The 18,322-nt window shown below is 37.5% G+C and overlaps 1 protein-coding gene across 1 annotated transcript in view; it reads right to left on the bottom strand.

Annotated features, from left to right (window-relative positions):
- The window catches only part of WDR72 (WD repeat domain 72), a 251,952-nt gene that overhangs the window by 88,726 nt on the left and 144,904 nt on the right, over positions 1 to 18,322 (bottom strand). Inside the window, exon 17 of the mRNA XM_036736044.1 lies at positions 13,856 to 13,935. Coding sequence (XP_036591939.1) covers positions 13,856 to 13,935 — 80 coding nt within the window. The remainder of the gene's footprint in view (positions 1 to 13,855; positions 13,936 to 18,322) is intronic.

The following is an 18,322-nucleotide window of genomic DNA, read 5'->3' as shown; positions in this document are numbered from 1 at the left end:
CAGAATAACCAAGACTTTGCAAATCATTGGATGGGGGCAGGGAGAGAAGTAGGGGGAGAGCCAGGAAAGTAAAAAAAAAAATCAATTGTAACTTCAAGGTTGTGGACCTAAGAGATTGGAAGTATGGTGGTGCTATTGACAGAAATGGGGAAATTAAGAGGTAGAGGTAGATTAAAGGGAAAAGATAATGAGTTCCATTTTTAGATATATTCACTATAAGTGGTCCATAAGATTGCAAGATTGAAGTATCAATCTACTAGGCAAAGAGTACATGGGAGAGATGAGGGCTGGATATGTAGATCTGTGAGTCATCTGTATACAGATGCCTAGAATACTTTCCCTCTTTACCTCTGTCTTAGTTTCCCTGGCTTATCCAAGACAGTGCAAAATGACACCTTCCATAGGAAGTCCTTTTAGGTCACCTTAGTAACTATATCTTCACCTCCAATATTGCCTTCCTTTTTCATCTTCTCCATTCTCTCTCTCTCTCTCTCTCTCTCTCTCTCTCTCTCTCTCTCTCTCTCTCTCTCTCTCTCTCTCCCACACACACACACACATGTACACACACATATATATCGAAATATGCGACATGGTACATACCTAGTTATTTTTGTGTTGTCTCTATTAGAATGTGAATTCCTTGAGGGCAAGTATTATTTTTATTATTTTCATGGTTGTTGTTGCATTTATTTGTATCCACAGAATAAGAGTTTAATAAATGCATGTCAATTCAGTAAAGATAATAATGGTCACTGAGAGTACAGAGAGGAAAGAAAAGAAGGTTCAGGACAAAGTCCTGAGGTATCCTCATATATAACAGAGCATAGATAATGGTCCAGCAAAGGGGACTAAAAAGGTGGTTACATGGATAGAAAGAAGAGAAGATAGGGGCCTTGTGGGGGGAGGTATACAGCAAGCAGAGGTGGCAGAAAAAAATACCACCAGATTTAACATGACAGAAACATTGATCATAGGAGGTAAAGAGCTTGATGAATTTCAAACTTGGGTGTCTGAATGTATATCAAATAATTACGTAAGAGGGCTGGGTTCAGGGTAGAAAGGAACACTGTGAACCAGATTTTGGATTCCTTCAAAGGTGAGGGAGAATGATGGTAGATAACTGCTACCTGGATGTAGATATAGTGATATAGATGAACTGATACAACCTAAAATGAATAGAAGTTGCTTTCCTAGCAATAAACACTGAGTTATGGGTAGCCCCTCGGCCTTCAGTATGTTAGCTTATTAACCCAAATAGGTCACTAAGGAGGTAAATTACAGGAAGTCAGGAGAGTGGTTGGAAGTGTGGGAAAGTTTTTGCTTAAACCAGAATATTCAATGTTCTACTCCTAATTACAAGTCTAACTATGGGTGTGATGACAATATCAACCATAAATTCTATCAGATCACAACATCACATAATTATAGAATGGGATAGAAACTCAACGTAAAGGTTTTCACCATGGCATCAGCTAAGGACTGTATTTCTGTTACCAAAAGAATAGCTAATTAAACTTGGAAAGTTGGGCACCAGCTGATCAATGTTTTTGAACACAACGACTCATAAAAACCATCTTTTATGCTGTATTGAATATAAACTTCTTTAAATCAAGATTGCTGTCATTTTTGTCTCTGTATGTTCAAAACTCAGCAGAGTGACTGGTATATAGCAGACCCTTAAGAAATGCTTATTGAATGAATGAATACAGGGATTGTAAACTAACTCATTCAAATGATTACCCAATTCAGTAAGGGCATAGATCTTGTAAGTCCATGCTAATTAACAATGTTGAAGCTTTTCTTCACCTAAATGTTGCTCATGTATATTTGGTCCTTGTGGTTTATACTCATAGCATGGCTATCTGTTCTTATACTTTAAGGTTCAGCTATTTCATCATTATGGGTATTTCTCTACTGAAGCTGACTGTAATCCCCTTACAATGCAACAGACAATGTGGGAGAGTGACTATGGCAATAAATTAACCACCCTGTGGCCAACAAGGTTTGAAACTACAGAGTACATTAATGTAATTACAAGCTCATGGAAATTGTGTCCTCTTCTTTCTGTATAAATAATGCCATTCATCCTGTTGGTTTTATTAGCCAGTTCTTTGGAAGCCTTTTCCTATAGAAAACAAAAACAAAAACGCTGGGATAACCTTAACAGACACTGGGCTGGACAGCCCACAGGAGTGTCATGGAAAACTAGGAAGTGGTTTTATGAGATTTCCAAATTCCTACAGGAAGTCCCCAGAAACAGAATGTGAAAGAAGATCTCTGTTCCATGTTGATATAGGAGGAGTTACTCAAAAATCGCCTCAAGGCTTCTGAGATACTACAGGCCATAGGTCAGATGCTCCATGGTCAAAATGTCTTCTAGATTTCCTCTGATATAAACCTACCCCATCATTATAGTTCCTAGGACTCTGGAGATTAGTCATAGGGCAAGGATATGTGATAAGCATAATATATAGCAAGGCTGCAAACTGGAATGGTACCCATTTGGCCCTTGGCCACCTAGCTACTGTGAGAAGCTAATTATATCCAGTGTTATACCCAAGTGGAAAAATTACACACTCCACTGGATAAAATATACTAAAACATGACATTTGATTAACTAATAAAATATATGCATATACATAATTTCCTTTACTATTTCTAATTTTTAGTTTCGTATATAATGCATTCATGAGTAAGTTGTTGAATCTTGTTTTTATCGATGCATTTTGTCATTATAAATTCCTATTACATTCATAATCAATATGAATATCATCAAAAAACAAGAAGAGAAATAATAACCATGCAAAACATTAGACATTAAAAGCAGGATCGATTACATACTCAGAGCCCTAACACTTACTAACTCAAAAGTGACTTCTGGGTGGCACCCGACCAATTGCAAATAACCTCAAAATGCAGATTGCCAGTGCGAAATCTACGCCAAGTCAATATCAAACATAGCCACTGCTAGTGAAAAAAAATGATTCGTCTTTCAAATACATGGTGATTCTAGGATGCTGCCTCTGATTATTAATAATAGCAGATATTTATGTACTACTTTATGGTTGGAAAGGTACTTTACATATATTATTCAATTCAATACAATTTAACAAGCATTTACTAAATACCTACTAAGGGCCAAGCAATGTACTAGGCACTAGGGACACAGAGACAAGAACAAAAACAGTCATTGCCCTTCAAAAATTTACATTTTCCTGGAAGAGCTTGCATTCTTGCATTATCTCACTGGGACTTCACAACCACAGCGTAAAGAAGATGTTATGGTTATTTTCAGATGAAGAAACTGAAATTTGAGAGCTTATGACTTTCCCAGAGTTGCAAGTATAAAAGGTCTAATTTAAACTCAGGCTTTCCTGACTCCAAGTCCAGTATCAACAGTCTCTAAAACTGTCTTCCTTATCAACTGAATAGATACTAGTCTAGAATTGTCCTGATGCAAAGAGAAACAACAAGCTGTAATTAAGAACCAAGAAGTTTAAAGTTAAAGGTACTGCCTACCACATGAAGGAGTTCTTTATCCTTCCAAATGAAAATGATCCATCCTTTCTTCATCTTATGGTATATTGTCTGGACAGCTCTGTTAGCCTTGCCATGAGGATTCATAGCTATCTGTGCTCAGTTTTATCCCTTGATTGGCCTGGATGCTTCTTGAGACAAGTGATTGAATCTTCTCCCATCTTTGCACACTCAGTGCCTAACACAGAGACTTGCACAAAGGGCTCAATCAATGTTTATCAAATTGAATGGAAAAGAATGAAAGTGGTTTTCAAGAGAAACCTCAAAGCTACCTGTCCTGACTTAAGGCTTTCCATATTCCAATCCTCAATATATATCATCACCACATTAACTTCTTATATATCACATTGATTTCACTGATTTCCTGATAAAAAGACTTTAAGAAATAATAGCTTCTGAAAACAGCAAGCCCCTACAACAACATCATAAAATTGGAAAAGTTCAAAAGTGTTTGAGGCCTTAGAGATTATTGAAGATGTCATCTAGGGATCTCAGAACTCATGTAGAAGAAAGCATGATATATTGGGAAGAGCACTGGAAACAGTGCTGAACTGTTTGAATGTAAAATCAAGAACTTACTAAACATGTATTCGTGTGCTAAAAGCACTTACTAGAATACTTACTCCTCAGGCTTTTCCTCCCCCCATGCCTTGAAGAATGCAGGGCATGCCTGAAAAGACTTATCTTTTTCTTCTGAAACTCTTGTCCTACCGACCCATTATTTGGATGAGTGGATGTCTCGTGTATCCGACTAAATCAGGCCAGCTTTAACTGTGCCTTTTGTTCACATATGATTAGGCACTCAGTGCAGCCTCTGAGGCTGAGATGCAAGAGTATGGAGCAATTTTCTGCTGCTTGTGCCCATTTTGGCCTGACAACACCAAGAAAACAAAGGTTCTCTGCCAGCCAACACTGCACTATCCATACATGGAATCATTAGTTGCAGCAAATGGAGAAATGTTGAATGCCATGGATAAGTTCACTTACTATGGCAGTTATATTTTCCAAAGTTGTACACATAGATCAGGAAGTTGAAATGTGCATTGCCAGAGCTAGCTGATTGTTTGAGAGACTTGTGGGGAAGAAGAAGTTTTAGGTTGCCTACTAAACTGAAGGTCTACAGAGCCATCAGAGCTGTTTCCCTGGACAATACACCAGCACCAAGCCAGGAAACTGAATCACTTCCATTTGCATTATCTTATGAAGATTCTAAAGATCACCTAGAAAGATATGGTACCATACATTGAGGTCCTTTCTTGATCTGAACCACCAAGCATTTACACCCTACTAAAGAGAGTGCAACTCTGATGGGCTGGCCATGTTGCTGGAATGCCAAACGTATGTTTGCCTAAAAGACTCTTTTATAGAGAACTCACACAATGCAAGCTCTTATACAGATGTCAGAAGAACTGATATAAGGACACTCTCAAGGTGTCTCTGAAAAACTTTGGAATCAATTGTGAGACATGGTAGATACTAGCACAGGACTGACCAACATAGCATATCCACATCAAAGAAGGTGCTGTGCTCTGTTAACAAAACAGAACTACAGTAGCTCAAAGGAAGTGTGAGATGTGCAAATTTGGAGACATCTCTACTCCAAATGTTCATATGAACTATTTGTGCCCAAACTGTGATAGAGCCTTCCAAGCTTGTATTAGTGTGATCAGCCACAAATGGACACACTGTACCTTGATCCCACCATGATATCATTTTAGTCCTTTTCCTGCATGAAGAACAACCACCACCATTTAATCCTAATGTCTCTAATACATAACGATCTTGCAAATATTTGAAAATAGTTGTCATACACACACACACACACACACACACACACATATGTAAAGAGAGGGAGTATATGTTTTCTCTCTTCCAAGTTAAATATTTTCATTTCAACCAAACTTTATATTGCACTACCTCAAGTCCCATTATTTTGGCCCCAGATCTCTGAATAAATTCTACATGGTCAGTGTCTTTTGGGCCCAGAAATGAATATGATATTCCCCAGATGTGGTGTAAAGAGGGTAGAATTAAGTCAGACTCTGACTTGATTTATTCTAGACTCTATAATTCAGTTAATAGGAGCTAAAATCACATTAAATTCTTTGTTGTCACCATGTTCCACTCAAGTTTTATTGAGTTTACGATCCAATAAACACTCAGATTTTTTCATGGCAACTGTTGTCTAACTGTATCTACCCCCATGCTGTACTTTGAACTAAAGTATAGGACTTGATTTCTTCTTGTTATTATTCTTATTAAATATCACCTAATTGTATAATCTAATGCCTTGTGCATAGAAGCTTTATAAAACCACACCATTCAGGCCTCTCCAGATTTTGTTAGCCAAATTATGTCGTCTAACGTGTTAACTTCCCTCCCAGGCTGATGTTACATGCAAATTTAATAAACACATTACTTAAATTTTTCTTGTTTCTTGGACTTCTATTTCATAAAATTTTCAATAAAAATTTGTGATGTATATTTTCTGTCACTTAACTGTCATCTTATATGCATTAGAGTAGTCTCCCTAACTAGACTATAAATTCAGTAAAGAAGAATCATGTTCTTCTGTACTCCCAACAATGCCTAGCAGGAAACTGAGGATGTAATGGTCACTTACTGACATATGAATTGTTAATACACTTTTTGGGGCACAGGGAAAACTCGGGCTCCAAGGCCCCACCTCCATTGCTGATAGTATGGAAATTTTAACCTGCTGTATTTCTGACCTGGACCAATTTGCCCCTCTGTAGATAGCCTGGTGCCCCACCACCCCCAAATAACAAACTTCTGAGCGCTCACTATGTTGTACTGGACTTCAAGCAGACACCCAAATGAAACTGGTGTGGCTTGCTTCAGCTAAGAACTCCCAAGTTCAAATGACCCACTAACCTCAGCCTCCTGAGTAGCAGGCCTGACCTTACACTTAATTTTTAATATTAAAAAAAAAACCAGCAAAACTGAATAAATTTTGGGCAAAAAAAAAATGCAAGGTATTTCTGAAAATCATAAAATTTTATAAATGGAAAAGGCTTTGAACATTACTAATTCAACTACTCTATTTAGGTATGAAATAGGTTGGAAGTTGACATAAATTTTTGGCAATAAATGAAACTGGAAAAAGAATCCTAGTTTGCAATGATAGTACCTTACTATTAGGCAATAAAATGCACATTAGGGGACAGGTACAGGGGATAATGTAGGTTATGTAAAAACTGATGGTAGCTATAAAAATATGTTTTTTAAATGTGTATAAGGTCGATACTAATGGTTAAAGATACATTTTGAATGATCCTAATAAAAAAAGTTTCACTATGTATAAAACTACAAAAATAAGTTAGATTTTTAAATATAGTTTAATTTTAAATTATAGACTACCTGATAGGACTGTGACCACAGAGATATTTCCCTACCCCCAAAAAATGTGTTAAAAATCCTTTCAAAAGAATTATATCAAAGCATTAGCCTTTACTATACATGGGTGCCCATAGATTCAAAATAACCTTTATACAATTCACTGCCTGGGAAGAAGCTATCACAAAACTGGATCACATATTCATTACTGGAATTACTACTGCGTTCCAGCCAAATAACATTTTGTAATGATTTTCCCTAACAGCTTGGAACAACAAAGTACCATAAAATGGCACAAGACGTTGTGAAGGTGTCTATAAATCTCTGCTTCCTGCCTGTCTATCCTTGTGTGCAAAAAACATTTACACATCACTCATTCTTACTCTGGCCTCTCGTGCTTTTCCAGGTTCTACAGTTAAGCAACATTTCTCCCAAGGGATTCTAGTCCACCATTGACACTCCTGAGTGTGAGCATATCGAATCTTAAGAGCTTCCAGTAACTTGCAATATCAAAAGCATGTAAATTGCAAGCCATTACCTCCCCATCTCTTCCCCTACACTGTTTCTCAAGGTCAGCTGTGTTTGGACAGTGGGAAAAGTAACAGATAAGTAGATTGGTTTTTTTTTTCTTTCCTCTTTGAGTCTGATACCTGTTTCAAAAAAGGAGCAGAGGGAGAGAGGTCGTACTGCCCAGTCTTTCATATCCAACCACCCAAGATAACTTTCCATCTAGCCTGTCCTCATATGCTCACCCTTCAACCCCCCTGTTTTCCATCTCTTGCTCCAGGAATAGTAATCAAATGAATACTCATATTGTTTCTGGAAAGGCCATGACAATCAGCTATGTCTCTACTCTATTCCTGTGACCTCTCAACAAAATCTCTCTTCCCTATCCACTAGGGAATAGAATTTAAGTTCCTTTAGGGCAGGTTTATTTTACATTTTGTTGGGATTGTTATTTTTAGACTATGTCTCCCTGTTTCAACCAGGTTGGAAGTACAGTGGTCACTCAAAGGCTCTATCCTAATACTGATTTCCATAGAAGCTTTAATCTGTTCTTTTTTTCTTTCTTTTTCTTGACCTGAGCCAGGTCACCATTCCTAAGGCAGCCTGGCGGCCCTCTGCTCCTGGGGGTTCGACATATTGGTGATGGATTTAGCACAGATACCAAATCAGCTTTAGCTTTATTGCAGTTCAGAACTCCCAAACTCAAGCAACTCTCCTGCTTCCACCTCCCCAGTAACATGGAATATATGTGACTATACCCAGGTGCCTATTAATTTATATTCTAGCACCTAGCATAATGTCTGGCACAGAGTATGCATTTAACAAAATTTTTCCCCCTTAATTCCTAGAAATTGGGATGGTCTATTTGGATTCATTCTTTTCAACCTTCCCTCACCAAATGATAAGAAAAGTAGTTCATATTTATGTGTTATATTGTCTATCACATAATTGTTTTAAGGGTTGCAAGATGCTTTACATATATTATTTCATTTGATCTTTACAACAACCCTACAAAGTAAGTATATTTTTATCCCCATTTTACAATTGAGAATAAGAGAGACAAAGTGACTTACTCAGGGTCACACAGCTATTAAGTATCTTAGAAAGTATTTGAATTCAGTTCTTCCAAATTTCAGACATCATCCTCTAACTATTACACCAGGCTGTTGAGATAAATATGTAATGTATGTGTGTGTGTATGTGTGTGTGTGTGTGCGTGTGCGTGCGCACGCACGTGTGTATCAGTGTGCACACACATACACACAAATATAGTTCGTTGTTACAGGGAATATATGAGCCCCTCCTTTTACAAATGTAGGGCAATTGCTCTTTAACTTATTCTTTGAGGGACTTAGATAGAGGTGTTTAATATGGGGAAAGTCAAAGCGTCTGTATAACAGTGATGCTCCAAATCCAGGGGCACTGAGAAGTTAAATGGCTTACCCAGAGTCATAATTTGATTTAGTCTTTAAAGCAAAATATTTTTAAAAATACCTTGAACGTAACATAAGAAAGGCAGTGAGGAGATGTCCAATGAGCAGTGAACTTAGAGTCAGGATCTGGGTTTGAAGTTGGCACACCTAATTACTACTTGGGTGAAGTGAGGAAGCTATCACCCTGAATTTCAATTTCCTTGAGTTTAATATTAAAGGGTTGGATGAGATGACTTTTGAGATTCCTCTCAGTTCTATATTCTGTGATCACATAGGGAAAGGAAAAGAATGAGACCCATGACTTAAATGATATAAGAAACTCTCCCAAATGAGGAACCTCTCTCCACCTTTTATGTGACTTTTGTCTTAAAAGAATTGTCTAGGGCAGTGGTTTTCAAAGTGTGGTCCAGGTTCCCCTGGGTATGCCCAAGATCCTTTTAGGAGATCCTCAAGGTCAAATCTATTTTATATTAATACAAAGCTATTTTTATTTCCAGTACAGTAAATATCAAGTGATACAACCTACTTGGGGTGGGGGGGTGTCCCTCAATAACAGCATAAAGGGGTGTTGAGGCCAAAACACTTGAGCAATGATGGCCTATAGCATTGAGAGATTAAACAAAATCTGCCCAAGGTAACACAGCCCCTATATATCAGAAACAGGACTTGGTCTCTCGTCTTCCTGTAAGCTTGCTATACCCTTTGCCACATTATGGCAGGTAGGTGATGCAGTGGATAGTGTCAGGCCTAAAGTCAGGAAGACTCATTTTCCTGAGTTCAAATCTGGTCTCAGATACTTCCTAGCTGTGTGACCCAGTGTAAGTCACTTAACCTTGTTTGCCTCAGTTTCCTCATCTGTAAAATGAACTAGAGAATGAAATGGCAAACTATTCCAGTAATCTTTGCCAAGAAACCCCCAAATGGGGTCACAAAGAGTCAGACACAATTGAAAAATGACTAAACAACAAAGAAGACTGTCACATTGCCTCTTGATTATACAAAATACCTAATTAAATTAATTTTTGTCAGATGCTTGATATTAAGTGTGGAACAAAAAAAATTGTTCTATTGCACAAGTGAGGAAACTAAGGCAAGGAGAAGTTATACAACTTTCCTAGCATGGCAAAAGTCAAGGACAAAGATGAGATCACAACACTGATGTGTACTATTGGACCATTGTTTGATTTTTGGACCTAGCCTGTGATTTCTTTGGTGCAGGTGGGGAAGAATAGGCCTCGAAAAGCATAGGGATGCAGATCAACAACTGCTTTGTGGCTTGTGCTTTTAGAGAGTCTCCTGAGGTATCTAGAGTTTACACAGCAAACCCAGACACACCTGGCCAGTTAAGCAGGACTTGAAACCAGGTCTTTCTGCTTCGGAAGCCAGCTTTCTATCTGTTATACCACAATATCAATTATTTGACACTATCTAAATTTATGAGTTCCTTCAGGACAGAAATTGTTTATGCTTTTCTTTATTATCTCACATACTTAGCACAGTATGTAGCATATAGTAAGTGCTTAATTAATGCTTCTTGACTTGATTTTCTGGCAGAGCTGGGAAAGGGAAAATAAGTAAACAGCTTAGTCAGCAAGCAAAAATCTAAGGGGTCTTTCTAGGATGACTATAAATGCCTATGATTTTAATTCCAGAAAATGTTACTCTCCATTACAAGTTAATCTTTTTAGGTGGACAGGTCAAGCTACAAGTATAACAATGAAGGTTCAAAGCTTTGGATTAACAATGGACATCCCCCATAGTTTGGAAACATTTTCCAAACCTTTATTGTTGTAGTTGTTATTGAGTTGCTTTCAGTCTTGTTAGACTCTTCATGGTTCCATTTGGGGTTTTCTTGGCAAAGAAACTAGAGTGGTTTGCCATTTCTTTCTCCAGCTTATTTGACAGATGAGGCAAACAGAATTAAGTGATTTGTCCAGCATCACACAACTAATAAGTGTCTGAGAACAGATTCAAATTCACGAAAATGAGTCTTCCTGATTCCAGTGCCCAGCTGGCAGTGTCACCTAGCTGCCCAGCACAGGGCTAAACCTTGCCTTGATCATAAATGTCTTGTCTCTGCTCTGTTTCTTGGTAACCCTTTTCCCAAGATCAAATTAAGGAAGTAAACCAGATGTTTGGGCCAGAAATTTTCACACGATATAATATTTTGAAACTTCTCCTTGAAGAAAAGGTCACATTTTACAAAATAAAAATTTACAATAATTGAAAATAAAATCACATCATGCTTAATTTCCTGACTCTACAACATGTAAACAACAACAAATCAAAAACACATTCATATGCAATGCAGGATTTACCTGAGCAAGAAACCCTTTTTGCATAACAATTCCCATTGTATGTATTCACTTATTTATTCGACACCTTTTATTCAGTCCTTTTTTTTCCGTCCAGTCTGACTTTTTGTGACCCCATTTGGGATTTTCTTGGCAAAGATACTGGTAGTTTGCCATTTCCTTCTTTAGCTTATTTTGAGCTTTTTAAAAACCCCTATTATGTGTCGATGATTGTACTAAGTATGGAGGGGGGCACAAAAATAACTGAATTATAATCCCTGCATTCATGGAATTTATAAAATTGTAGGGGATAGGGCTCACGCACTAATAAGCGATACTGTGTAGTAACTAGAATGCAGAATAGAGTAAGAGTATGAAAGAGGCACAAAGTGCTAAATACGGAGGAGACAAGAAAGGAAAGTTCATAGGAGGCAAGTGAACTGGTGATGGATATGGAAGATTCCAAAAGAGAGAAGGTTGGAGAAGGCAATTCAGAGATCCTTTTAGAAAGGAGTACAGCCTGGCCACTCTTGAAACTATTCCTCACAGTTCCAAATGTGTGGCTGTTGTGCTGGTCAAGCTTTCTATCATGTTCTGTGGTGGCTAGGTCCAAGCTAACCCTCTTTAGAAAGCCCATGAGTAAGTGGTAAGGCAGAAGGAGGTAATTTTCATTCCTCTTTTTGCCTTGTAATAGAGGCATTTAAGCCCACTGGCACGGCTTTAATATGTGACACTTTTTTTGTCTGTCTGGTATTCTTGCTATGATGCAAAACACTTGGAGGAAGGCAAATGGAGATAGGCAACATAAGACAAAAGAGAAAGTGTAAGTATTGAAAGTTAAAGACAAAGACTGAGGACAAGGACGCAGTGGTAGCCAACCCATTCTGCCTCCTGTCAACACTGTAGGAAAGAGCCTATGGAGCATTTGGGCAATGTCTGATTTCAGTGATGAAGCAATGTAGAAACAGGAAAGAGCACTGGCTGATCCCTCCTGGGCTCTTGGAAGCATAAGCCTGCATTTCTATTTTCTCTTATTGCTGGAACTATGGAAAGCAGAGAAGTTTTTACAGATAGTTGCTTGTGTCTCACTCCTATTTCATGAGGAAGATGAGAGTTCTTTTATAAAACACTGAACTTCTTTGGCTTGTGGCTGGGGGGATGAACAGAGAGGAAGGAATAGAGAATGAACTCTTGAATGAAATAAGTTTCTGCCTTGAGAGGGATGATACATGAAATTGAATGGAATGTGCAATCTGTGCAATTACTATCTCTGCTCTTAATAATTTAATTATTTTAAATCATGTCCATGGATGAAGATGGACAAATGAAGCAACACTAAGGGAAAGAGAAAAGGAACATCTGGGGACAAAGCCAAGTAATATTCTTAGATAAGAGAAGTAACCATAACATATTTATGGGGGTAAACTTTGAGAGTCTAACATCCACATGCCCCCTGGAAACACAGACTACTGACCTTGCTCACATCTCTTAAAGCATAAAAGGCTATTTTCCAATATGTTCCTTACAGTGGGATAATGGATGAAAATTCTACATTTAGTTAATCAAGTCAAAAAGATTTGTGGATTATCTACTTCGTGAGAGGTACAATGTTACTGTATGTACAGGGGATTCAGAGAATAAGACATAGTTCTTACCCCAAGGGAAATTATAGCCTTGTTGGATAGAAAAGAGATATAGGTGAAAAATATCATTAAAAGAAACCCTTTCCCCTCCCAGTAGTATATGTTAAGGGCTAAATTATGAGGTCCATACAAATAGGAATCATGTCTTAATTTTCTCATTTCCTCCCCCAGAGCCAAGCAAAGTGCTTTTACACACAGAAGATGAATAATAAATAGTTTTTGAATGAATGAATAAGCACCAAATCAGTGATACTATCAATAAGAGCTATAGAAGACATACCTATTATTTATATCACAATGCACTCTCCGAACAAGGAAATTTTCCTCTAGCCTGGAAACATTCCACACAGGAGATTGAAATTGAGTATGGTTTTGAAAGAATGATTAGATTTAGAAAGGTGGGAAGACACCATAGCCAGGGAACAGAATGAGTTAAGGCTCAGATGTGGAGAATGGGCATAGTATTTTAGAGTGACATGAGGAGACCAGGTTCTTTAGAATAAGGGGTTGGTAAGAGATAAACCTGGCAACAGATTGTGAGAGATCAAGAAGTTTGAACTTGACCCTGGCGGCCTTTCCTCTGCTGATTATTTTCAATTACTTCTGCATATGGCTTATTTGTATATAGTTGTTTGCATGTCTCCCCCATTTGACTGTAGGCTCCTTGAGGGCAGAAACTGTCTTTTGCCTTTCTTTATATCCTCAGTGCTAGGCATAGTATCTGACATATACTAAGTGTTCCTTAACAAAATGATTGCCACTCCAAGATGAAATATTCTAGGAGTTCAGTTTTGAATTGGACAGGTTTTAGAAGAAGGAGTTCCCGTAATTTGTGGGGCTGGTTTTCCACCCTCAGAACACTTTTGGTCTTTTCTCTCTTGCTCTCATTCCTTCATATTTTTCACATTTCTTTCATTTCTCTCTACCTTAGACCTGCTGCAGGCTATGCTTAGCCTTACTTGTGAAACCCAGAAGAGGTATAGATAAAACACCTATTGTCCTAGAGTAAAGGGAATGTGTGTCAAACAACAAATTGGGTCATAGCATCAAGTAGCTGTCTTTCACAGCATGAACTGCCTCCTACCTGTACAGATTGGTCTCTCCAGCAGGAAACTAGCTTCACCAAGGAAAGATCAGCATCAGGAAAATGAAATTCAGTTTTACCTGGAAACATGCAAAGTACTTATTGTGACTTAAAAGTATTCAGAACATGTGACTTCTGTAGCAGGTGATCACTGTACTAGATTCTTAGCCAATAGTTGATTTGTAGTCTCTGAAAATTCACATTTCACAGTCAATGCAAATGTACATTATCATTTGTTGAGAAAGTAAGCACATCTTGAAACATTTAACTAGTAGAAATTATCCTTCTAGAAAAATCAAAACCCTTAACTAAGGTCAGCCATCTGCAATCTCAGAGCTGTTTACATTTGTTTTTTCTTCATGGACTGAGGAAGAATAATAAAAAAAATAATGAAATGAAAAGGAATGAAATTGAAATGTAATGATGGTCCTGTGGAATGACAAGAGGATTGACTCTTAGGGAGGAAAGAGACAAGTTATCTTTGGCAATATATTTGCACTTTCCTGGCTACAAACATTTCTCAACTGTCCCCATCCTTTAAAAAACCATCAATAGATCCTACCATGCCTACCAGCTATCATCTAATATATCTTCCCTCTTTTTCAGCTAAACTCCTTAAATATGTCTACAATTGATGCTTCCAATTCTCCTCTTCTCACTTACTTCTAAACTTCTGCCATCTGGATTCTGACTTCCTTATTCAATTGAAACTGCTCTCTCCAAAGTTATCAATGATCTCTAAGTGCCAGATTTAATGACATCTTCTCTATTCTCATTCTTCTTGACTTTTCTGCAGTACCCGATGCTGTTGACCAACTTTTCCTTCTGGATATTCTCGCCTCTTAGAGTTTTTCTCACTCTGCTCACTAACCTGTCAAAATGCTTCTTTTCAGTCTTTATAGCTAGATCTTCATTTATGTCATATTCTCCAGTAGTGGATATCTCCCAATGCTCAATCACGGGCCCTCTCCTTTTATTTTATCTCATTTGTTTATCTCATCAGCTTTTATTGGTTCAGTTATTATCCGAATACAGATGAGTACCAGATCTATTAATCTACCCCTTATCCCTTAACTGAGCTACAGTGTACCATAATCAATTGCCTTTGGATATCACAAGATCCATGTCTCATAAACATCTCAAATTCAGCATGAAAGAACTCATTATCTTTTCCCCCAACCCATCTTCTATTAGGAACTACTTTAGTAAATATCTTTATTATATATCTTTATTAACTATCACAATCCTTCTAGTCTCTCAGATTCACAAGTTCAATGTCATTCTCTGGACAACACTCCTGTTTATTGCTTTACATATTCAATAGGTTGCCAAATATTATTTCTTCACGAAATCTCTCATACCTCACCTTTTCTCCACTTGCAGATCTAGGAACCTAGTTTAGATTCATCTTTTTCCTGGACTATTAAAATAGACTGATAGCTCATTTGCCTCCAATCTGTCCTCCACTCAGTTGCCAAAGTGATTTCTCCAAAATATAGATCTGACCATGTTACTCCCCCTCTTCCTCATTAACTCCAGTGGCTCCTTATTATCCCAAGAATCAAATATAAATTTCTCTGTTGGGCATTTAGAGCTCCTCATGACTTGGATCCTTCCTACCATCCCAGTATTCTTATATAGTACTACCCTCCATGTACTTTACAACCTAGCAACACTGGTCTTCTACCTTCTCTTTGTGTGTCTTTGTACTCAAAGTTCCCCATAGAGAGAATGATCCTCTCAACTTCTGACTCTCACAAAACTTGTGAGAGATGTTCTCTCAAGTTTTAAGTCTGATAGATGTAATTAACCAAGACAGACAAAGAGCAATTGATGGGGAAATATCTACTGCTTAGTCCCTGTGCAATCTCAGGCAACACACTGATCTATCTAGGACTCAGTTTCCTTATCTGTAAAATGAAAGGGTTGGAATAGATGACCCCTAGTGTCTTTTCTACCTTAAAATTAATGATACATTGAGGGAATGTTAAATAATAAAAGGGATGAGAGGAACAAAGAACAGCATGTGCCAACATTTCATTAAATGAAACATATTTGATGTTAAAAAAAAAGGTCACCATAGTTAGTTATTATAGATAAAAATCTAACCCAGGGATAAAAATGTGTGGGAAAGGGCATTAAAAGTAGTATAAAACTAAGGTGAGGTAGGTAGAGCTTATTGTTATTGAGTCATTGCTGTGGTGTTTGACTCTCCACAACCTCATTTGGGGTTTTATAAGCAAGGCTACTGGAGTGGTTTGCCATTTCCTTCTCAAGGTCATTTTGTAGGTGAGGAATTGAAGCAAACAGCGTTAAGTGATTTGCCCACGGTCACAAAGCTAGTAAGTATCTGAGGCTGGATTTGAACTTAGGCCCCCCTGACTCTACCAGTGCTCTATCCACTGTGCCAGCTACTGCCCAGGTAGAGCTTAGAGTAATCTAATTTAGACATTGAAACTCAAATCACTCAACAGAGATAGTGCTAAAAATATGCACTTTTTTTTTTTGCAGGGGGTTCCAAATTTTGCAAACATCGTCCTGTTCTGAATTCATCAGTTCCTAAAACAATACTCAGGTTTCCAAGCCTCTTCCCAAATTTTCCAGATTTCAAACTAAACCAGAAATCAGGATCAGTCTTCTGACAAACTCATTCATTACGAATTTAGCTAAGAACTAGAAATAAGTCAAAAGGAAAAGGCCACTGAGTCACTGAAACCCTGTCCCCAAACCTGACTACTCCTGGGCCTACATTCGACTCTTTCAAGTAGCTCCTTAGGTCCTTTTGACTCATTTCACCCAACATTCTAACAACTTTGGTAATTTGATTTCTTAGACAGCAGCAAAAAAGAAGAGGGAGCATTAAGAGTGAGAGAGAAACAGACATAGTATCAGCTGACATGTAGGAGAAACTTTAACCGACTGAGGAGAAAGGAGATAGAGCTCCCGACTTCTAAATATATTACGCCTTTGTTGGCACATGCTATTTTTTGTTCCTCTTATCCCTTTTATTATTTAACATTCCCTCAATGTATCATTAATTTTAAGGTAGAAGAGACACTAGGGGTCATCGATTCCAACCCTCTCATTTTACAGATAAGGAAACTGAGTCCTAGATGGATCAGTGTTTTGCCTGAGATTGCACAGGGACTAAGCAGTAGATATTTCCTCATCAATTGCTCTTTGTCTTGGTTAATTACTTCTATCAGATTGTTCAGTCATTTTTCGGTTAGGTCTGACTCTTTGTGTCCCCGTTTGGGGTTTTCTGAGGAACAATACTGGAATGGTTTGCTCTTTCCTTCTCTAGCTCATTTTACAGATGAGGAAACTGAGGCAAACAGGGTTAAGTAACTTGCCCGGGGTCACACAACTAGTGAGTATCTGAGGCCAGATTTGAACTCATGTCTTCCTGATTCCAGGCCTGGCCTCTATTCACTGTGCCACCTGGCTCTCCTAAAATTTGAGAGATAGGATAATGCTTTAAAAGAAACCATATTTTATTATGCATATGACCACAAACAAAAATAATAAAACCACAAAATATACAAAACAGTAGAAAAGTAAAATATTTACTATTTTATATGGCTAAAAAGTATGTGTATAAGTGTTAATAAAATGATAACACCTTGCTTCTATATACCTTCCTTTTTGGCCTTTTTTCACTTTGTTGCAATCATTATTTTATATATTCATAGTCAATGTGACTCTTACTCTCCTTGTGATAATGCTAATTTCAGATGATATCTATGATATCCAGCAAATGATCAGATGCAAATATGTTCTTAATAAATGCATTTTGACTGATTGAAAATCTATGATGTTGTTCAAATGAAAATAAATAGATTAAAATATTATGACATCTGTCACAATGAAACCCCCAAACTGTCAGAAGTCTATAATAAGAATGGGTTTCTTAGTTTTGAATCCAGACCTATGTGAAGAAGGCCTAATGTAGATGGTAAATCTGTCTTTAACTTATAATCTTAGAGAGTTGGTTGGGGTGCTACATGGTGGTTTCAGATTTTTGAAAAGCTGTAATTTCTCACTTAAATCACTCTACCTAGTATTTGAAATCTTTAATGTAAATGGTCCAACTAAATTTAAGATAGTATGTTTTTCAATCAATGGTAGTGAATGATCATCATCTTCAAACTTTTTTTAAAAAATTAATCAATAAGAGTAAGGGGAAAAAAAGATAGCAGGAGATAAAAGAGGTATTCAGTTCAGCATAATTAAAGAACAAGAAAGAAAGAAATAGATACAAGAGATTTCTGAATCATTTTAATATACTTTCCCCTATATGAAATACTGAATGTAAATAGGAATGATAACCAAAACCAAGGTATAAAAACTGCAGAGGAAAAAACCCTGGGCAGTTTCCATGTCCTATTTTCTACTTCTTGAACACAGCATGTCAGGTGGATTTTTCTTTTGATCTTTCCTCCTCCTCCCCCCCTTCAACCGTATCTT

This window comes from Trichosurus vulpecula, chromosome 8 (assembly GCF_011100635.1).
Source record: "Trichosurus vulpecula isolate mTriVul1 chromosome 8, mTriVul1.pri, whole genome shotgun sequence".
Taxonomy (NCBI): domain Eukaryota; kingdom Metazoa; phylum Chordata; class Mammalia; order Diprotodontia; family Phalangeridae; genus Trichosurus; species Trichosurus vulpecula.
This window is presented reverse-complemented; position numbering and strand designations above follow the sequence as displayed.